At 34.9% G+C, this 24,239-nt stretch overlaps 1 protein-coding gene across 1 annotated transcript; it reads right to left on the bottom strand.

Annotated features, from left to right (window-relative positions):
* Window positions 1-20,516: 20,516 nt before the first annotated feature.
* Window positions 20,517-22,619, bottom strand: LOC110920713 (U-box domain-containing protein 4). The gene is made up of 2 exons (XM_022164909.2): window positions 21,108-22,619; window positions 20,517-20,774 (listed from the first exon to the last, which is right to left on the bottom strand). Exons 1-2 carry the CDS (start codon window positions 22,485-22,487, stop codon window positions 20,709-20,711), a joined length of 1,446 nt encoding a protein of 481 aa, XP_022020601.1. The 5' UTR covers window positions 22,488-22,619; the 3' UTR covers window positions 20,517-20,708.
* Window positions 22,620-24,239: the final 1,620 nt, after the last annotated feature.

Here is a 24,239-nt window from a genome sequence, read left to right on the forward strand (position 1 = left end):
ACTCCCAAAAGTATAATTTGATATGCTCTCATATGTGATATTGTACAAAACCAACATATATTTTGTTAATCATTAAAACATAGTTTAATATGTTATTTTCAAAACCAAAGCATAGTTAATATGTTATTTTCAATCCAAAACATAGTTTAATATGTTATTTATAAATCCAAAGTATACTTTTAATGTACTACTGAAAATTATTATTTTTAACAACTAAAGTATATTTAATATACTATTTGTTTAACAATTGGGTTTTGGTTAGTGTTTAGATAACGGGACGAGTGTAATGTGATGAAAACATGGTAGATACGCCGCTGGTACTTCTTATATATAAGTTTTTTCATGACATTACATACCGTGGCGTTATTTAGTACACTTGGGTAAACGATTTTGAAACTGAAATATATTTTAATATATTACTTATTCGACTTTCTTAAAACCAAAGTATATTTTTGCATATACTATAAACCTTTTTATCAAAATATTGTTTTTCAAACAATATATGTTACACAAACTCATTTTACTTAATTATTTAATTACCTATGTATTATTATTTTATATCATCTGATTTCTTATAAATTTTAGTATGATTTATAAAAGAAAACCTTTTTCAAGGTTCATAACTACTTTTCTTAAACATTTTTCCTTAAAATTATATAAGTCGTGAATCCTAAATCAATAAAACCTATGTATCTCACATGCATTTTTATGCTGACGTACCTATTTTCACACATGTTTCACGTGCTGCTTTGTGATGATTGTTGATACATGCTACACTTAGGATGGACTCGTGCCTTAGCAACTTTAAAACTTGAAAGATAATATTTGTATTTATCTGATTTGTAATAGAACAAAGATTTGAATGATTCAATAAAACAAAATTATTTTATCCATGGTTGTGAAACAATGATTCTGTTACAACACTCCCCGACGTTTCCGCCACGTCTTGTTGTTTTACGTGGTCGGGTTGTGACAGAAAAGTTGGTATCAGAGCCAATGGTTATAGGGAATTAGGTTATTAGTAATGCTTTAACCTATACTATAACCTTCCTAGGACCCTAACACAAGTTATCTTGTGTTTAGTTTTAAAACAATACTGTCACCTATCCTTAGGTGACAACCACAACAAGAACACAAATTTCGTTTCCACTTTGAAAACTAATCATCTGTTCTAGGATGATTGATTACTAGGTTTTGAACCTTCTAAGTTTTCAAAATCTCGTCAAAGTTTGGTCTAAATAATGTGAACACGTGCAAACTGGAAGGGTGGGTGCCTGTACCCTGGGTCTTCTGTCTAAGGCTAGAGTGTTCGTACAAATCCGCAATATCGGACCAGTCACTCTTACCTGGGAACTCTTAGGGTAAGTGTCCACTTATAGGCGAGCATGTCTTCGATACATTATATTGACCCATTTACTTTTATTAGTCACCGTCTCATTTGTTTGCCTTAGGTAACAAACAAATGATCGCAATTTTTATGCGTTCTATTTTCATTTCCCTTGTTTCCTCCCATGTCTTCCATTTTCTTCATAATGCCTCTTCATCGCAACAAGACACGAGTGTTCGGACCAGGTGCTACAATTGCCCAACAAATAGGCGTCGTACTCCAGAAGACCGTTGATTTAGCTATCACCATGACTCATCTCAGGGATGAAGCCGTGCAAGGGAACCGCTCCTTGGAGCAATCAATGCAACCGTCATCATCCAAATCAAATACCCTGTTACAAATGTACCCACGGTGGATGATGGAGACATTTGGTTAACATGTGTTGCTTTGCTGTTCAAAGCAAAGCAGTTGCAAACCCTGTTGCTGTTTAACCTTCGAGTTCTGCTTCATATGTCACCTTGGCATATCTAGCGCCTCAACCTCATGAACTTTCTACCTTGTGTATCGACTTAAGCACGCCTAGTGCAAGGTGTCGAAGAACCTCTCGTTACACAAATTCCAAAATCCATGTACGATCTTTCTATCCTCATAATTAGATCCTTGTGGATGAATATCACTCAAATCGGAGCCCTTAATTGAATTATTCGTATGCCTTAATACGTACATTACGATTCAATAAGGACAAAGCCGAATTCTTATTAAGATCTTCCTATCTTCATAGTTAGATTCTAATGATTAAAATGCCAAATGGAATCCACGGATTGGATTCCTGGCGTGCTTTAAATATCCGTGTCCAAAGATAACAAAGTAAAGATCAAGTTAAACAATTACGTGATTATGTGCTTATGTGTTTTCTTATGTGTTTTGTGTTTTTATGTGATCCATCCAAATCCTCGTAGAATCTTCCATATCTCATATGAGGGATTCATAGTAGGATATCCAAAGGTACTATCTTAAATCCTTAATGGACTTTTACGTTGTAGTTAAGTCCCTTGGGTTATGAGGTACTAATCTATAATTGGACCCCTTGAGTGGTATAGTTAAACAGATTGATCTGAAAATCTGGTTAGGAATATCATGTGATGATATAATTGAAAAGATCCCTTTAAGTGGTCTATTTAAGAAGATTATACAACGGTCTAGTTAAGAAGATCATGTGTTGATCTAGTTAAAAAGATCGTTCGTTGATCTAGTTAAAAAGATCCTTTGGTGGTCTAGTCAAATTGCTTCATGTTTATTCAATTGATTTTTCTCCTACGCATTATGAAATAAACTGTGCGGACTGTGCAAGGAATTACGTAATTATGGATGCATACATAATTATGGAATTCAGTGCACAGAAACCATAGCAAGTTTGGTCATGTGTTAAGACCTATAGTAACAAGAATAATGATACGGGAGAAGTCCTGGACCTTGACTGATGTCATTTTATCTTACACTCCCCAATTCTGCTTTCAAGCACACACAAGTTTCCTATGATAAGTCTTCAAAAGAAACGTTCCTCTATCCGTAGTTAGAAACCCCATGTTTTGATACTACATGGACTTCACTTTGAGGGTTGACAATTTCGCTAAGAATCCTAACATGGCCCAGAGTTTTACTTAGGGTTCAATGGATTTATTTAAAGGCGAAACCATCACAGCTGTCTTCACAAGTTTCCTCTAAAATTAAATTTCGGGACGAAATTTCCTAAAGTAGGGGAGACTGTGACACCCGTGTCACTTCAACCATCAAACAAATGCCAAACCAATGAAATATTGTATTTCATACTTGGGATTTGTATAAATATGTATATCGTTTGCACATATCAATTCTTGTTCGATTTCAAGCTTTAAATCGCTTTCTGGAAGGTTATACGCGCACTGATAACCAGTTTAATGCAACGAACACTCCAGAATAGTGAAATAGGCTTAACATACCTTAAATAACCTCCACATAACTTATAAATAAGTTTTGGATGGTTTGGTGTGTTGAAATCAAGTTTGTTCGATCGTAGGGACTAATTGTGTCAAACTGCGAAACTATACCGATTTGTACAGTAACGAACATTCCGGAACATGAACATAAGTTAAAAATACCCTAAATATCCTTTACATAGCTTAGAAATAGGCTTTGAGGGGTTCAGTATGCTAAAATGAACTTATTTGATCAATAGAGACTAAAAGCGTCAAAAGTGCATAAGTTTGCATTTTCGCGCATATCTTACGTCCTGAATATATCCGGACATCCAAAAATTTATGTAATCATTAAAATATTTTATTTTAGTGATTGGCATGATAAAATTCCATTCGTCGCGTAATTTGGATCGTTTTTGCGTTCATTACGATTTCCGTCGTAATTAACCGAACAACGCAACCGTACGACCAAACGAACCGACATCCGAGATGTTTTTGAGCATATTTTAAGTTTCCTATACTTTAACTTTATTTTAGAGACTTGAAATTGGGTTAACGGAGCTTAAAAGTGCAAAAAAAATTAAATTTTACAAGTGCAGGGACCATTTTTGAAATTTCTGACCAGATTCAATGACCTAGTCAAATTTTGAAGTGTTAATGGTTTTAACCCATGGTTTTGCAAAACCATGGGCTGGTATTTAATGGTATTTTTGGTACTATGGGCCATTCTATGGGCTCCCATGGCTTCACAAAACCATGGGCACATGTGTACGGCCTAGATCGAAGCACATTATTCGATGAACGATCTTAACGGTTGTGCCAAATCTCTAAATACCCACCATAGTTTCACTTCTTCCTCATTCAAATCTGATCTAAGATGCTCTAAGTTGAAGCCTTTGCTTCATACCTGAGCTACTTGGATTAAGATTTGCTTGCGGGGACCCTTTGTAAGTATTCCTTCGTTCTTTTCTTTCGTTTTTAGCTTAAAAGTCAAACTGCGTTTGACTTTCTGCATTGACCAGTTTATGGTCAATACATACATACATACATACATACATACATACATACATACATACATACATACATACATACATACATACATACATACATACATACATACATACATACATACATACATACATACATACATACATACATACATACATACATACATACATACATACATACATACATACATGCATGCATGCATACATACATACATGCATGCATGCATACATACATGCATGCATACATGCATGCATGCATGCATGCATGCATACATACATACATACATACATACATACATACATACATACATACATACATACATACATACATACATACATACATACATACATACATACATACATACATACATACATACATACATACATACATACATACATACATACATACATACATACATATCCTCACCCATGTCTACATCTAAAACATGAAATAAATCAGTCATACTTAGTGTATAAGTGTTTAAAAACGGTCTAAACGGGTTCGCATTGCATATACAATTAAAAATATGATTTTTTCAACATTCTGGAGTCCGCGGCGTCGCTCGACGGCTTATAGCCTTCGCCGTCGCGTTGCGCCTCCACCCTTTTTTAACAGAATGTTCGCGGCTGTTGCTGCATATTCCCAGCATAACTCAGTTTTACGGAAACGAGCATAACTTTCTCGTTTTTGGTCCATTTTACCCGATTCTTTTTCCTACGTGATCGTAATTTAATTCTCCATCACATGGAGTTAACATCCGACATCCGGATTAACAAAATTCTAGACTTTTAAGCTATCAACTTATCACCTTTTTACTAAGTTTCGACCCGTTCATGCATTTATCAAAATAATTTGTTTATTTGACCTCAATTTCTCATGAGCCTTATAATTTCATCGTATCTATCATAAAATATTAAATTCTTGAATGTCTTACATCCTCTTAACCCATTTCCGCTAAAAAGCCTATTTTGACCCGTTATGGGTATTTACGCATTAAATGGTCTATGACATACAAAACCATACTCTTCGCTTTCACACATGACCAAAACATTACTCTAATTGATTAGCTTGTTTCCAATTGACATTTAAGGTCGTTTGCCCGATATACCTATCAAGGGCGTTTTTGTCAACATTGTTCCATCCTTTACAACCAAGGACTTCATCACATATTTAACCAATCCTACCACTTAACTACAATTCTAATGCACATACCTTGCTCGGACCAAAGCTAAGATCCTTTTAATACTTCATCCACCATGTTAAATGATCTCAACGAAATCCTTCCGCTATTCATTCTGTAAAATTCGTAATACTTGCCAAACCATTCATTAGTCGATATTACCAAATGGTGATATCTTCACCATTTGGCTCATTTAGTCTAAATGCCCATTTCATCCTTATGAGATCTTTAATTAGTCAATATTCCCTCCATGTAACTTATCCCTTCATTAACTCGTAACTAAAATTACCATACTACCCTTTTTAACCATGAAACTTAGTCTCTTACCATGACCACATGTTCCGACCCGTATCAAAACTTGTCGGAACATCATACTTCAGATATACACTTACCATGTTCATAATATATTCAACGAGTAGATATTCTAATACGAATTAAAAGGGGTAAGCTTTACTTACCTAACATCCGAATATGCTTCCCGTGCGCATTAGTCCCGATTGACCCGTTTCTTTCCCAAGCTTCCATGTCGCGTATCAAGCATCAACTATCATATATCATTCTCAAGATAGTTAGCTTATTTATCATTCATCACAACATTTTCATCACACGGATCTTATATTAAGTTTATCATTTAACTTTATAACATGGTAATTCATCATTTCTTATCCAATTTCTTTAAACACACATACACATATATGATTTTCAAACATCATTAACATAAGCATATCACTACTTCTATCATATCATCAAAACCCACTTCATAACTACTTTGTTAATCACTTACAAGTGATCTCATCTCAAATTCCTCATAAGTTCATCATACATTTGGTGTGTATACTACCTCCTAAGTATAGTATACAACTAATTCATGCATATTCTTCTAATCTCACACATAATTCATCAAATTCTTCATTCTAATCAATATGAATCATCCATACATAAACATCTACCTACTAGTATCACATTTCTTTCAATCCCTCTAACAAGAATCCATCATATATATCAAAATACATCAATAATAAGCAAGAATTTAGACATGGATGATTTACCCATGTCATCATCTTCACCATAACAAACAGGTTTCACCCTTAAACATCAAATTAACCTAAACTATGCATAATCCATGTTCTATATGATGATTCTAACACACACCCGTTCTCAATTTCATACAAATTCGCAACTTACATCATAACCCACTTCGTGAAAGATCACCAATCTAACTTTTAAGACATACCTTATGATCCCCTCGTGTAGGTGATCATTAATCCGTGTTTATTCGTGAATTTAGACCTCGATTCACCGTTCAATTTGATGATTCTTCTTGTTAGGGTTTCTTGAGCTCATGGAGCTCTTGCTCATTCTAGAACACACACGATTTGTGTGTTTGTGTGTGTTTTTCATATAATAAATTCAACTTTTACTTTGCCCCACTTTAGTCCCTCAAGTTTGCCACTAAATAATATTGGCACAACTATCATCCTTTAATTGCTTTTTACCACATTCCTAACTAGGTTAAATAGCCTAGTTGTTTATTTCATGATATACCATATCAGAACATTTACCGAATATAAACATTCGGGTTTTGGGGTTTTACAGACAAAGATTAATGTAAGTGAAGATATAAATGAATGACCTAAGAAAAATTCGCGAAAATAAGTCATTTTGGACGAAAGAGCCATGGTCGACAAAAAGGGCAAGTAAAACTAAAGTATAGATGATCCGCAAAGTCATAAAAACGAAGGTATTACCCACATGAAAAAGTTAATCAAGGTTGTTAACTTTGGTCATAGTAAAGAAAGGATGACGATGATAATCGTCACTTAGATTCTATAAGGCCGTCAAAGATGGACACATAAAGAATAAAAGACATGGTTGAATAAAAGCGATGGATTTCTCTAAGACGACCAAATAAATCAAAGCGAAGTCTTAATGCATACCGGAAGGGTTGCAATGATAACCGACTTCGGTACCCGGTTGATGGGTAAGGATTTAAACACATGCGTAGACAGAGAAACGGGAATGCGGAAGGAAAGTCAAAAGACTCGGGTTTCGAGTCATGACTAAAAGACGATAAGATATTGCAAATAGAAATTTTGATAAATTACGTTCAAATATATTAAAGTTGAACCGGTCGAACAAAGAATGAAGTTTGACATTCATAAGTGATGAATTCTCATATGAACAAGTCAAACGAATTTAATAAACAATGACGCTTGGTAATGTAAGTAAGCGCGAACCGAATAAAGTGAAAATTTAAAGAAATAGCCTATGAGGATAAGTGAAAGAACCTACGGGTCAATAGTATAAAGCGAGGGAACTTGTTATTATTCCCCGTGTAAAACAAGAACAGAAAAGAATAAATTACTGATTGTCAATTTTCTTGATATGAGTAATTGACGTAAGTTAAAGATAAAGCATTAAACTAAAATTCAGTTTTAGTAAGAAATGACGTTTTAACATATATGAATATTGTGAGACGAATTTGGAAATGGTAAATATTAAAGGATGTAAACACCGATAGGTGTAAAAAACGATACACTCGAAAGAAAGATTTTCGATAATGAAGGGTCGACATAAACTTAAACATGACGTGAGGAGATCACGGTCACAAAAGTGATATAGAATATAACCACGTTCTAACGTGAGTTACAAGATATCAAATCATAAACACGCAAAAGGCCGATGATGGCAATATAGCATAACCAAACGACGAAATAAAAGGTAACCGGTGACTAGTAAGACTAACCGGGAAGACCATTTAAGGTCAAAACAGTAATTATAACTTAATAAAGCGCTTATCTCAATAAGATTAACATAGGATAATGTATTGACTACATCAGATAACCGAGTGGCCAAAAGATGACTTGTTATTAAAAGTGATAAAAACGAGAAATATTAGAAGAAACTAATGGCCTACGAGGCCTTACGCATGAAAAGCACATACGATGTGGCTTATAATGATCCTTGACTTGAGGGACAATGATGTTAATCAAAAGAAGGATGCAAGAATGGAGCATTAGAAAGGAGTCGGACACCACTTTGGAGCCCGAAAGACATTACCATACATTCCTGGTAAGGTTATGGAATTATTAAAAACGAGCAATGCTTGAATGGAAACGAAACTAAGTTCGTTTAGTCTAAAATTAAAGGAACTACATAAATAAGGTTTCGGGGACGAAACCTATTTAAGGGGGTAGACTTGTAACACCCCAAAAACGGGTTTGGTAACCAAACCACGTTAATATTAACGACGGGTAAAATACGCTAGTAGTGAAAATTTACCCGGTAAATAATAGAATTTAAATAAATAAACCTAGTATCAATTAAAAGAAAATTAAATACTTTGAGAAAACAAAGTATATAAAAGGCCCGAGTTAACGGGACTTAAAAATAAAACGGGTTATGACTCCCCCGAACCCATTAAGTAACTAGGAATATCAACCTAGTTGGTTAAGTTTTGTTAAAACAATAAAAGAAACAAGAAATAGATAACCTTTTTACGAACTATGGAACTAGAGGGACTAAAAGAGGCAAAAAGGAAAAATGTTTTTAATTAAATAAAACACTAACACCAAAACACACACCCTAAGTGTGTGTTCTGATCGAGACTTCCAGAAGAGCCAGGGAGCTCTCATCTTCAAACCCTAACTTGCTCAAATCGATCAAATTGAAAGGCCAAATCAGTCCCAAATCGAAATCCAAGCTTATATTAGTGATCACCTAAGTAAAGGGATCACGAGGTATGTTAAATTTTGTCCTTTGATTACATCTTGAGATTTTGATGAATGTTAGAAATCGAAATCTGAGCTTGATTGATTGATGCTTAGATAAAATTAGTAATGAAAACATGTCTAGGAGTAAACCCTAGTCAATAACTTGTTGAATTAGTGTTTAAATTATGAAGTTCATGATCATCCATTATGGGTGTTTAATGGGTTTTGTTGAAACATGATGAACACTAGAATCATGATTGTCAAACTAGTGTTATTTGAACTCTATGAAGTTAATCTTGACATTTAACCATGAATTTGATGATTATTTAGTAAAAGATGTTGAAATTGGCAAGATAGGTAACCATAAAGTTTGATTGTTAATTTTATAAAAGTATGCTCACTAGGTGTTTGATATAATGTCTAAGAGAAAGCCAAATGTTGAAATTTTGAATGAAACACGCATTTCGATAATATGGCAAATTATGTGAAATATGAAGCGATAAGGGTTCTAAACATCATGTTGAATTAGACTTAATTGTGTAAATCATGTGATCAAAAGTGGTTGACATTTGATATGTTAAACTAACCAATGATGAAGTCGAATAGTAGTTTCGACATAGAAAATACGTAAGGTGGAATAGTCGTGATTGTTAATGACTAATCTAACCACCTTGTAAATGATGACGATAGTTTGACGCTTAACGAGCTAGGTGGCGGCTTGGGAAAAGAAGCGGGTCAAACGATTTGAATACGCGGAGAAAGAGCGAAATCGGATAAAAGGTAAGTTAAGCTTACACCCCTTTTTTATTACAATACACTTACTTGTGAATAATGATTGTGAATTATGTTAAGTATTTGAAATATGATATTCCGACATGATTCAATGCAAGTTGGAATAAGTAAAAATGGTAAGAAACCATAAACTATGGTGAAAAGGGGTAAAATGGTAAATTAGTCAGGAGAAGACTAATAAATAAGGAATTTTGAACAATACGTTATGGGGTGAATCGTAACGGGTAAAAGTGGTAAAAAAAATCCGGACACGAGTTGACGGATAGAATAAAAGATGTAAAAGACACCATTTGGTATAAGTCATACGGGTCAAACAATTCAAGAAATGTCATTTAAGTAATAAGAACTCATGGTGCTAACCGGGATAAGTTCAAGGGGCGAGATGGTATCAAAATACCATCGTGTGATGATAAATGATCATTTTGACTAAATGGGTCAAATGGTGTGTTAACACCATTTGACGATAATTACTGACGATCGCTTGTTGAGTTTTGGTGATTACAGGAAAGTAATATAAGGTTCGCGACGCTATTAATTAGTAAGTTAATAGTGAAAGGTATTTTAGACGGGTCAAAAGTTTGACCCAAGCCAGGTATGTGCAAATAAGATTATAGCTATAAGTGCGATTTTGGTCAAACATGTTATTAAAAGTCCTTCGTAGTAAAAGAATGGACTAAAGTCGAACAAAATGCCTTTGAACGACAAACCGGGAAAATGATCCTTAAGGGTTGTTTAAAGGTAAGTTTTAAGATCGAGTAGGCCTTTTAATAGTATAAAAGTTTAAGGTACAAGTCTTTTGGTTAAAAGCCTCGAAACAAGTCTTTTGTAAAATTTCTAAACCATAGATTAGAATACGGAACAAGTAGCTTATCACATTAAATCCACCACAAATATTGTTGTGGTGGAAAACAAGTAGAAACCATAGTGTGGAATTAAGGTGCAAGCAAAGAATGAGCGAAGTTAAATGTAAAACGTTTAAATCCCTTAACGGGTCAATTAAGTTGAAAATGTAGCCGAGTGCTTAAAGATAAGAATTCTATTATTCCGGATGTCGGATTTTAACTCCATGTGATGGAGAATTAATTTACGAGCGCATAGGAAAAAGAATCATGTAAAATGGATGTGTAGTTTAAAAGTTATGCTTTGTTGGAAAATGCAGGTTTCAGTAACAAACCCGCTGGAAAACGGTCTCCCCCGCGGCACGCGACGGGGAGCACTGATCTTGGCGCGACACGCGGGGCTGCTCGCGGCCCGTAAAAGAATTAACCGAATCTGTCGCGTGGCGCGCCAGACCTATATTCCAAAATTTTATTTTGTTTTCATTTGTTTGATACTAGAACTTGATTATACCCGTTTTAATGTTGTCAAAACTAACATTTAAGTTGGTTTTGATGTTGGGGATACCCCGGATGGTGATCAAGCTCAACGAAGAACCGAACACGATCAAGATAAAAGCTTCCGCACGTTGTTTTGTTGTCATTTTAAATGACGATTCCGTACATGTTAAATTGTATTACTTTCAATTGTAAAAGTTTTTAATTTACCCATTATAATAAATTAATAATTACATGTTTATTTTTCGTAATTTATACGAAAACCATTAAATAAATAGACAGGGTGTTACACTTTTTCATTTCTTCGTTTTCCTTGACTATTGTAATTTCATGGCTTGCTCTTTCTGAGGACCGTTTTAAAATTTTAGAGGCTGATGGAGTTATTGGGACTGATTTTATTGGAAAAGGTGAAGGAATATGTTTTCCCATGATTTTCCCAAGCAGCTCGTCTGGTTTGGCATTAGGATGGCCACACATAAGTTCATTTTTGACCCCTCCTTCCTTATATCATGTTCAAACTTTTTCGTATCTTCTGCAGATATCTCCCTTTGTCTTTTGAGGTGGCTTCTAACCATTGAGGAGACATGCTTTGTAGATGGAAGTTCAGGAGGAGCAACCAGTGAGCTGATAGGTAAGTCTTCATAGTTATGCCTTTTGGGGACTGAGGGATCTATAGCTCTTAATGCTTCAAGTTTCTTGTAGCTCTCTTCGATTGTTGGCTCATCCCACCTGGCCATGGATCCGAATTTTGCAGCAACAATTACCTCTTCCTTCGTTTTTTTTAGTTCAACTGCTTTTTGACCAACAAGTTTTTCTACTTGCAGCCTCGTTGGGAGGAGTAGCCTTGATGTCTAGATTGGGCTTTAACATCTCAATCCTTGTGATCTCTTCTAGAAAGGCTTCTGTAGTCCAACCAGAGAATTTAGCTCTTGAGGCTCTATAAGGCTTATTTTTCATGATGAACTACAGATAGTCTTCCTTAGCTCCTTTTTGAGGTCATGGTTGCTTACTGGTCCTTGAGAAGCCTTTTCACTAACATCTTTTGCAAAATCTTCAAGTTTATTCACGTTTGTGAATTTTGCAGACATGATTTGTTGTGCCTCCTTATCATGTTTTCCATTGCTGTTGAAAGCATTTATCTTTTCAGTCTGTTTGACCTTCAGTTCCAGGTACTCTTGTACATTTTTAGGCTTTTGATATCTTTTGAGGGATGGAAAGGTAAGTTGGCTGATGTCAGTTGTGGAGTAGAAAAATTGTATCTCTTTTGATGCATTTTCTAACTCTAGTGGATCAAGTATGGTGGGGGGGTAGTTTTGTAGGTGGAGTTATGATGACGAGTGTTGTGGTTGTGGTAGTGGATGGTTGAGATGTGATGGATGAGGTTGTGGTGGTTGTGGTTTTGATAGGTGATGCATCAGAAGTTTCATCATCATCATCTTGGATAATGAATTTAGTTCTCCTAGTTCTGGTTTGAGGTGTTTGTGTGTTTTATGGTGGTTGTGGAAGTTGTGTTATTGGTTTTCTTTTATGGATGAGAACTCCTTAGGGGACTTGTGTGTTGGTGGTGGTGGCAGTGTAGTTGTACCCTTTGTTGTCACTTTTGTAGTGGCAACAAATGTTTGGACAATAGGAGAAGTGGTTTGAGTGGTGGGTGTTTGGATAGATGTGACAATGGTTTGTGTAACACCCTAAAAATATTATATTATTATACACACACACACACACACACATATATATATATATATATATATGAAAATAAAATGAAAGAATGGATTCTAGCCCCTTTTAATTAAAAGACCAAACATGAAGGGTTTAAGTTGACAAAAAAAGAAAAGCTTGGGCTTTAAATCATTGAAACAAAAAGTTCACACACATCTGTGTGTTGAGGTCGACAAGGGAAAGGGCCAGGAGGAGAAAAACCTTCACTTAACCTAAATCATCAAATTGAAAGATAATTAGGGCTAGAATATTTGCATGTATGCGGATTATAGATCATCCATACGAGATTAACATAAGGTATGTAACAAATTTCGTTTTGAATGATGATTGTTATGTAGAGAACTTGGGAAATCGAGTTCTTGGTGAAATTGATGTTAATGTGACTTAGGGAAGGTGTTGTATGAACCTAAGGGTCTTAAACTTAGCTGAAAGTATACATAATTGAACAAGAAACAAGTATTATGATGATATAGATATATATTTGATTAAGGGGGTTTAATGAATTGATTGAACCCATGAAATCTAGGAGGTTAATGTTGGGTGTATGAACTCATAATAAATAGAAATTGAGATGTCTACTTGTTTAGTAGGGATTATATGGTTAGAGATTTACATAACTCTAGTGACATAACTAGTTATGAGTTATGCACACAAGGTGTTCGATAAAACGCTTAAATGAAACATCCATTTCTAATAATTAATCAAATAACGTGGATATGAACTTATGGTTGAAACCTTAGCAAGTGTACATGCCATGAGTATAGACAATGAGGTATTAATAATAATTGGTTTGCACATTATAGGCAACTTGGGTGAAGCTTCGGGAAGTCAAGTCGGGGCGAACGCACGACTAAAGGAAAAGCTTTAAGGTATGGGGCTGAATGCTTCGTAGAATTTCGTTAATATTTTGCATTGATATATGTTGAATAATGAAGATATAATCATGAAATTCGGTTTGTTCTAAAGTGGCGGATTCCGTACAAACGAACTGAATGGATGTATGCGATTAACGATAAGTTTGGTTGTTAAAAGCGATGGATTTCGCTAAGTCAACCAAACGGGTCAAAATGAAGCCTTAATGCATACCGGAATGGTTGCATTAATAATGGCTTCCGTTAATACCCGATTGATGGGTAGGATAAATAATAAATTGATAAAGGTTTGGTTGAATAAAAGCGATGGATTTCGCTAAGTCAACCAAACGGGTCGAAAATGAAGTCTTAATGCATACCGGAATGGTTGCATTAATGGTGACTTTGGTTAATACCCGGTTGATGGGTAGGATTTCAAATATATGCGTAAACCAAGAAACGAGAACACGGATTAAAAGTCAAAATACTCGTATTATGATTTATGACTAAAAGATGATGAATTTCGCAAATAGAATTTGTGTTAATTATGTTCAACTATTTAGAGGTTGAACGGATTGAATATTTATAAATGCATACCGGGTAGCGGATGCGTAAACTTAAGGATGGTAACACGAGTAATGGGAAATAATCATAGATATCACAACCGTGTGATTGAGATGTGTGTATGTGAGCTTTTTGTTAAAAATGTAATTGGGTCAAATAATTTCGTAATTAAAGTTTTAAGCCAAAATCTTATATGATAAGAAATTTACTAATCCAGATGGCGGATTTTGAGTCTAAATTGTAGAGGATTAAATTACGATCACATAGGAACAAACGTGAGGTTAAACGGATAAACGGGCTAAAAGATATGGTCGTTTTCGTATCAAGGGCAAAATCTGGAAAATGGAATTCAGCAAGGCTGAACCGTAACCTACGGTTGCAGACTGTAGGCTACGGTGGTGTATAAAAATAAAAAAGGTTACAACCGTAACCTACGGTTCAGTATCGTAGGCTACGGTCTAGCTTGAGTGTCCATTTTGTTCTATTTGAACAGTAAGCTACGGTACACATACCGTAGCTTATGGCGAGGATGTTCAAAATTTTATTTTTGTTTCCTTGGAGTTATATATGTTTTCAAACTTCATTTAAATCCTTTATTTCTAACATTTAAGTTTAATAAATGTTCTTTAGGTCAATATTTTGACGCAAATGGATGGGATCAAGCTTGTACAAGAACCGAACACAAATGAAGTCGAAGTTTCCATGCTTGTTTAGTCGTTTTTGTTAACCTAAACATTGTTAAACAATAGAAATGTTATTTTGAATACTTATGAAGTCATAGATAACTTCGAATTATGTTTTGCGTTTTGTAATTAGCATTATATATATGTATAATGCAAACTTTTATAGAATATTTTATTTAATTTTAAGTATGGGTCTTACAAGTTGGTAATCAGAGCTAAAGGTTAAAGATGAAATGTGTTAGGTTTAAGGCTTGATCAAGACTTCCGGTAAGAACTAGTTATGATATGAGTTTCAATTGAAAGCATTAGAGAAGAAAATGATATAAAGTGTATGGGAGGAGTGTATTAATACACTCGAGCTCGGGAAATACACTAAGTATAAACGGTCGAGGCAAGTTATATACTTGATCAAACCGAAAAAGAATGATACATCACATGTAATATAGTGCGATTAGAATTTGAAGGAATTCATCTCTAATTAGAATTCCAATTCCATTGCCAACCAAACACATGAAGATTGGAATTGAGATTCCAATTTCATCAAATTCTGTGAATCAAACATATTAAGAGATGGAATTCAAATTCCAATTCCCTTAATTTCCATTAAATTCCTGCGAACCAAACGCCCCTTAGATTTGGATGATGAAGCTTTTAGAGAGAAACAAATATGGTCTACATAATTTTAATATATAGGCTTTTTAGAGTTCAGTTTTTGGCGCAATGCAAAAACAAATATCTTTTTGAAAACGTTCTTCTTTGGGCTCGTAATATATATAGGCTGTTAGAGTTCAGTTTTTGGCCCAATTCAAAAACAAATATCCATTTGAAAATGTTCTTCTTTGGGCTCGAAAGACTACTTAACTAGAGATGCACAAACCGGTTAATATTAATAATCTGTTCAGTTAACCGGTTATACCGGCTAATTTGACCTTTTGACTTTAACAGGTTATTTTTAACTAGTCCGGTTAATTACCTTAACCGGTTCGGTTATTTAACCGGGTATTTTCGGTTAATAACCGGTTTTTTGCTTTTTTATGATTTTTTTGGTTAACCGGTCTACCGGTTAAAAACCCAGTTAAAAAAAATGACTATTAACCGGTTCCTATACTAAATGTTTATAACCGGTTCCTATACTACTTGTTTATAACCGGTTACTAACCGACGGTTAAAATTAACCATTAACCGGTTCCGGTTAATTAACCGGGCTTTTTTTGCCCACCTCTACTTGAAAACTTAACAACTCCAGCTTTATTTGCCTTTGTCACTCACATCAACATCCATTAACTTGGTGTAAACTTTAAGTAACAAAAATCTCAAATAAGGATGAACTTTTATTTATATAGTTTGAAAGTATTAAAAGTTTCTTGATTGTTTTTATTTTATTTAATTGTTTGATAAAACAAGCTAGAGTGCTTGGTATTGTGGTCATAGCTTACTCTTTGAGGTAAAGTTACTGATGGGATGTTGGTTTGATAAGATGTGGTTATAACATAAACAAGGAACGTCCATGGCTTTATAGCCTAGTAGCATCTTCGGGGTGAGATAAGACTTTAGGACCAATAGGTCCTGGGTTCGATTCCCAAAGGGGGGGGGGGGGGGGTTTCTCATATTTGTTGGGTTTCCTCCAGAATTGGTGTATAGTCATTATGCCTAGTGGAGATGGATATGATCGAGTGGTTCTGCTGGTGGTACGAGGATACTCAAGTGGTCCGTGATCTAAATTTGCCGGTTAAATAAACATAAACTAGGAACAAAACAAACATCACAAAAAGTTATGTGAGGATAGGTAACAACTGATGAGTTTGTGCCATTGGCAACTTTCCTCTCATCTAACATCCCGAAAAAACTCTTGATCACCACACAAAGGACTTTTACTAAGGATTTTGTCCCAAACTAATTCTAGATCCCAAATCAGAAACAAGGTATTTGTTTCGATCAGATCCTACGTAAGCATCAAAAGTCGATGGATAAACATAACAGCCAGTAACAAGTGTTCTTCCATTTTAGAAAAAATTAGGAACCCAATTATAATGTGACAATATGTACGTAATCAAATAGCTTAAAAACCATCACATATGATTATTGGATCATGATGGTTAAGTTCCATTTTGATTATATATCTTAACAAAAAAATATATATATATATGAGTGTTAGTGTTCTTTTGTAATTTTAACTAGGTGAAATTTCTGTAAAATGACAACTGTCAATTACACGCGATGAAAAGTAATTATAATCACCGTTTATAATTGAATTGGATGAAAAACCAAGGTTAGTTTGTGTGAATTTTGGATGGAACGATGATTTAAAAAAAAAGATTATATAATGACAATTTGGTGAACTGATTGACCAAACCCATTTGAGTTGATTGTGAACAAATAGATCAAGTTGGGTTAAGACTGAGCTATTGAAGACCAAATCAAATTTTAGTTGGTTGAACATGATCAAATAGATGTAAGCAGTGGCGGAGCTTGACTAAAAGTTCTGGGGGACGGAAAGTTATGGGACCTAATTTATATATTATATAAATATTTAGGCAAAATAATTGCTTGCTTGATAAAAGTGTTAATTGGGTCACTTCATTTCAATGTGCTTAAAAAACGCAAATAATTAATTCTTGGGTTGCTCATTGTGTCTTCTTCAAGTAGATACAGAAAAATCATTTGGGAGGCTTATTTGGCTAAGGTGGGTGTAACCTCCGGAAATTTGCATAATATATTCTTATTATTATATGAGAAGTTATTATAGATTATTAAATCTCATTAAATATTCTAAATTATTGTATGGTCATCGGTTTCTTTTTTTAATGAATCATTACAGAAGGTAACACGGATTAGAGGGTTTTCTCCACATTTGTGGTTTATTGTATCATGTTTAGCAGCCCAAAACTAAACCATGCTTGAAAGCTATTTAGAATCCAACAGCCCAACCTGATTACCAATTAAACATGTAAACCTGACACTATTTCACCCGAAAACAGATTAACCGAAACAAATTCGGATTGGTATTCGGTTCAACTTCTGTTGTCCAAAAACCTGAGGAACCCGAAACCCAATTAACACATGTAGGTTAATTCAAGCGTGTTAAGCATTTTTTGAGGTCTTTATTCATGTTCTCAAAATCTAATTATTGTTGTAAAATTATAACCGAGTAATTTCAACCTGTGATGATTCAGACCCCCGTAAACTTGGACACAATTATTAAAACAGAACAAAAAATAATAATAGGAAAATCATATCAGAGCATGCAATAAATAAAGCAAACCATCCCATCAACATACAGCCCATGACAATCACATATCTACAACTTGCCAGCTAATGAGGTCACCCAAACAAATCAACAAATTCTGCACTTCCATACTAGTGAACCAGCACCATGAATCCACAAATCCATGAGATCCCATTCTTAGGGGGTGTTTGGGGTTGAGTTTTGAAAATAGATTATGCGTTTTGAATAATCAGAATCAGATAATTAGCTGTAACAAAACGTGCTGCAAAAAGATAGTGTTTGGATTTGATTATGTTGTTTGATATCACAATAATCAGATAATCAACATTGTTTGGATTTGATTATGTTGTTTGATATCACAATAATCAGATAATAACTATTTGAGTGTTTGGCAAGTATATATATTTTAAAAAAAATAAATAAGTGAAAACGTAAAAAATCAGTTTTTGGATTATCACGTTTTCCTGCAGCAAGGGGTGACCTACTTATGGATTATCCCGTTTTGAACTCTACAAAACGTAATAAATCACTTTTTATTAATTTTTTACCAAACACTCAAAATAGAATTTTTGCGATTTCAAAACACAATAATCAAATAATCAGGTTGAAAACGCAATCCCAAACACCCCCTTAATGGTCGGATCTAGGACCCCGGATGTCGATTATGATTAAACCTGAGCTCAACTCGTATGGAATACCACAAACTTTAGCTCGACGCATTTATTGTTGAATATATGTTAATTTATTATTGTTATACTGATCATGGAAGGCTTAGATGGTGTGCGGGAAGGACTTCCGCACAAGGCCTTGATTTTCACAGGGCATATGGTTTTTAAAAATCCGATATATTAGTTTATTAGTTATACGGTATGTAATGTAACTCATTTGAATACTATAATTTTCTCATTTTTCGTAACTGTATTGTTTATCGAATACTACGATTGTCATTTTCGTAATTGCATTGTTTATCGTTAAGACATACGGCATAATCAAACTTCATGTATGAAGTTCGGCTTGAAGTTCAATTTAGAACTGAGTCCGGCCTAAGCTTGTTTAAGATCGATTCAATTCGAGATTTTAGGAAGCCGATCTCGGCTTGAATCATTACACACAAATACAGGGACAGGTTTTGTGGGGTTGGTGGCTTCAATAAGATGCCAGTGGTTTTGTAGGAATGTGGGACCAACAAACACTGCAGATGAAAGAAATCTAAAAAACTTTACACCAATGAAATGCACATCAAGGAGGACCCACAATCCATCACTATTTTAAATTTTATTTAATATCCAAGCTACCATTTTAAATTAAAAATTAAAAATAAATAAAATTCTCAACTCCAAAATACACACAGTTGTCATGGGTCCAATTTCTATCAAACAAGTTTTTGACCAGAAAACTAGTGTTTAAAGAGAATTTATGATAACCACTAAAATTAGAACCACTTTTAAACCACAGGATCACTTTGACAAAGATTATTTATGTGGTGGCACATTTCATAATTAACTTAAGGGTTCTATTCATTGTGCGGATAAAAGTAGATAAAAACTTTTTTTTACGCATCGACATATTCGTATTTTGCAAAAAGTCAAAAAAACGTATTCCCTAGTGAATACACTATCTGGAGGAGGATCAAATACAAATCACATTTCGCATACAAACTGTAAGAACCATTTAAAAAGTGTCACGTGTCATCCAACCAATTATAAAGAAATGATAAAATAATATCAATTATATTGAATTCCCTATAAATATGCTAACAAACAATTAATTTTTTATTTGGATCTTTATTTTGTTTTCAATGTGCTGATTAAAAAAAGTGCTGATATCATTCAAATATGTGCTAAAATCAATTATCTTGATTAATTTCCGTGTGCTAATATAATTCAAATGTGCTACTTTTATGTATGTATTGTTTTGGTATGTGCTAATTTAACTTTTTTAAAGTGCTAGGATTTGTTCTTACGGTTTGTAGGATAAATATATTTATATCGGAACCAACCCCTACATTATCTATCATTGAATACAAGCAACCATTAATCAACATACAAAATTTACACACATATTGTATTCATACAAACATATAAAATCAAGTTGTCAGCATAAGAGGCAAACAAGCAACAAGCACTTTGGTTTTACCAATGACCATAAACAAAACAAAACAAAAGAAAACTCAAGGTCAGCTTCTTGTTACTAATCTTAAATTTACAACGAGCCAAGTTGTATTTCTTTATATAACAAAATAACAAATCTTCGTAGAAACCCATAAAAAGAATAATAAATAATATTTGTATATACAATCAACACTCTAGCAAACATATATTATTATGCTTCTGATATCATCTAAAAAATTAATACCTCACTTTGGACTTGAACTACAACCCTCTTGCCTTGCTTCTCTCAGATACCCAAGTAGTGTTTCAGCCTGCAAAAATGTCAAATTTTAACTCATTCAACAATGCACAATGCAAGAAACATATGAACAAACACTAAATTAAATTAAATTTAAATTCTCAAATTCGGGAAATCAACGATTATTCTAATTCATTGATAATTAAACAATTTATCCCGAAAATCCCAAAATTGATGTTTCAAATATAAATTTGTAGCGATGAAATCGATATGGTATCGGTACAATAAACACCGAACGGTAACTCAAGTGTAAACGAATACCGAGTAATGTACCGATAGTGTTCAATCAGTATTGGTTTTGTACCGGTACTCGCTACGCAGTAAAAACGCTTATCCCTAATAATACCTTATGCTTGGCTTTAACACTTCCCGTCTGCGAAAGAGCAACCAACGGCGGAATCACACCTTCTCCAACCAACAATCCTCGGTTTCGGGCCCCATTAACCCCTTCACACAACTGTAACAACGTCACCACCGCGAATTCCTTCCCCTTCACCGACGCACCATCTTCGACCACCTCCACCAGCGCCTGAACACCGCCTTCTTCCACTATCGCCGTTCGCCCTTCCTCGACCGCCGCCAAGCTACTCAACACCACCATCGCCTTCTCCGCCATCCCCTGCTCCTTCCCCGCCTCTCCAGCAGCCACCACCAACTCCACCAACGGCTTAACCACTCCCGCATTTACCGCTCTTTTCTTATTCGCCTTCATGGAACACAGTTTATACAAAGTCGTTAACGCGTCTTTCTTCCCTCTGTTTGAACCGTTAATTAACAGCGAAACTAAAGGCGGAATCGCACCACATGCTCCAATCGACACTCTATTCTCATCAACCATTGCTAAACTCAATAACGCACATGCTGCATTCTGTTTCGACACCTCTGTGCCAGTTTTCAACACATAAATTAAAGATTTCACTGCACCAGCACCAGCAATCAACGGTTTATTATCATCTAACAAAGATAAATTCAATAACGCAGTGACAGCGTGTTCTTGAGTGCAAGGATCAACACACCGAAGCAGCGGAATCAACGCGGGTACAGCACCCGATTCACCGATTAACGCTCGATTATCCGCTCGGTTTTTCGCTAGCAACCGAATTTTGGCAGCTGCCGATCTCTTGACAGCAACCGAACTCGAACTGAGACTATCCACACAGATCTTAACCGTGGGTTGTAAATCTTCAGGTGAAATGTTTTCAATGATCTCAGTAGAGAAATTATCACGTTGGAGAAACCCTAAGCAGGGCTCCGGCTCCTGTAAATTCTTTCGATCAGTTTCAGTCAATTTCTTCACCTCCTCTGATGTTGAAGCCAGACGCTGTAGCTCTCCAGATATGTCACTGCTACAGGCGGAGAAATCACTGAACACTTGCGAGAGTCCGTAATATCCATCTGATGACGTCACAGAAGAGGATGAGTTGGATAACTTAGCCGTGGCAAGCTGTTGCAAATGCGTGTCTATGAAGGAATCAGTGACGTTTTCTAATTCGACAGAGGGTGGGAGGGTTTGTTCCTGTTCTGCAGAGGCGGAGAAGGAGGAACAGGTGTTGTTTGTGTATCCTGAGTGTGAGAAACTGGAACGGACGGTACGCATTGAACGGCCAAGATGTTTCTGGAAGCTGGATGGAGAAGAAGCAGCTGAGGATGGAGGAGGAGTGTAGTAGGGTCGGGTTATTTGAAACCGACCCGGACTAGAAGAGTCGGATTGTTGAAGAGAAACCATTTGCAGATTGAGGATTCAGGATGAAATGGGCATAATTTATTTGATTTAAATTATGATGAAGAAATGGGCATAGTTTTTGTGATGAATAAATTTTGATTTTCATGGGGTGAGTGAGTGGATTGGGTGCTTTTTTGCTTTAGGGGTTTGGGAAGGTGACAGGGTGTTTTGTGACAAACGAACCAGAATTTGACAGCTAAGCATTGAAGTTAACGTTGGCCAAACAAGAATATGATGTCTTTTACATGTAAGCCAATGTTTTTGACTTTTGATTTAAGAGGTAAACGAGCGGCTTGAGTTTGAACTAACTCGTTTAAATGTGTACTATTTAAACTTGGCTTCTGATAATTTATCATTTATTTATATATTTGCAATTTATGTATTTGGTATAATTATTATATAATTAACTCAGTTTGCTTAAAAGAATATAAACTATTACATAATATATAATATAGTGATTTTGGACATAATCTATAATTGTTTTTTAAAGGTTACGTTTCATAATTTGTGTTATACATAAAGGACAAAGAATGTAATTTACCATAAATATAAATATTGAGTTCATTTAAACTCACGAGCCTATTCAAACTAGATAACTGAAAGTCCAGACCCATTTAAACTTGCCTTAGCCACCTAATCTTGAAGTTCTATAGCCAATGGGCTTATTTACAGTTTTACACCAGCAAGCAAAACCATTTCCTCTAAACCCTAATTAAAAACCATACAAGCAAAACTATATGCTACAGATTTGTACACTCTATTTTGAATCCAAATGCGAAGTCATATCTAAATCCAAATCTTTCTCTAAATTCTGTTTACTAGTCAAAATTACAAACTTGTATACTTCTCCAAATCTTATTTGCTTGAGCTAACCCATATCTTTTCCAAATAGCAAAATATGTAACCTTTTAAAGAAATTTCCTTCATCCAAGTTGACAAAGAAAGTATATATCAATGTCAAATAAAATATCTATATAACAACCATCCATCTTACATTGTCGAGGTAAGATAATGTTTCTAAAAAAATTCGTTTAAGTCCAAAAGTAACATACATATTAACTTCAAAAAAAAAAAAAAAAAAAAAAAAAAAAAAAAAAAAAAAAAACCAAACAAACAAACAAACAAAAAAACAAATACCAAAATATTTTTACATAAAGACCATGGGGTATAGTGGGGCTTGGGTTGGGCATTTGGTGACACGTGTATCTTGAATATTCCCAACCCAAAGCCAAGTTTTCAAGATGTATGGTTGGGGCTTGGGTTGGACGTGGCTGGACGGGTGGCTATGCCACATCAACAATTATTTTTAATATATATTTATATTTATAATTACATAAAAAATAAACATACATATTTTTTTTTTAAAAAAAATACATAAACATACATTATAATTATCAAAATAAAAGACAGTCATTCTTCGTCGTCTTCGTCGGTTTCGAACCCAGGAATCGTTGAAACATGTTCCATCAAATCAGCTCGAAGGTTCTGATGTATATCCCTTGACTTTATTAAAAATTCATTTGCCGCTTTATCTTCGTCTGTTACGTTACCTGGTTGGGGGTCATCGTCATCATAGTAGGTAACGACCGCTCTACCTTCATCCTCCAAAATCATGTTGTGAAGAATGATACATGTGTACATCACGTTTCCAATCTGATCATTGTCCCATAGTCGACAAGGCATTGCCAATATTCGCCACCTTTTCTTCAAAACACCGAATGATCGCTCGACGTCTTTACGTGCAGCCATCTGGAC

The sequence above is a fragment of the Helianthus annuus genome, chromosome 17 (assembly GCF_002127325.2).
Source record: "Helianthus annuus cultivar XRQ/B chromosome 17, HanXRQr2.0-SUNRISE, whole genome shotgun sequence".
Lineage (NCBI taxonomy): Eukaryota > Viridiplantae > Streptophyta > Magnoliopsida > Asterales > Asteraceae > Helianthus > Helianthus annuus.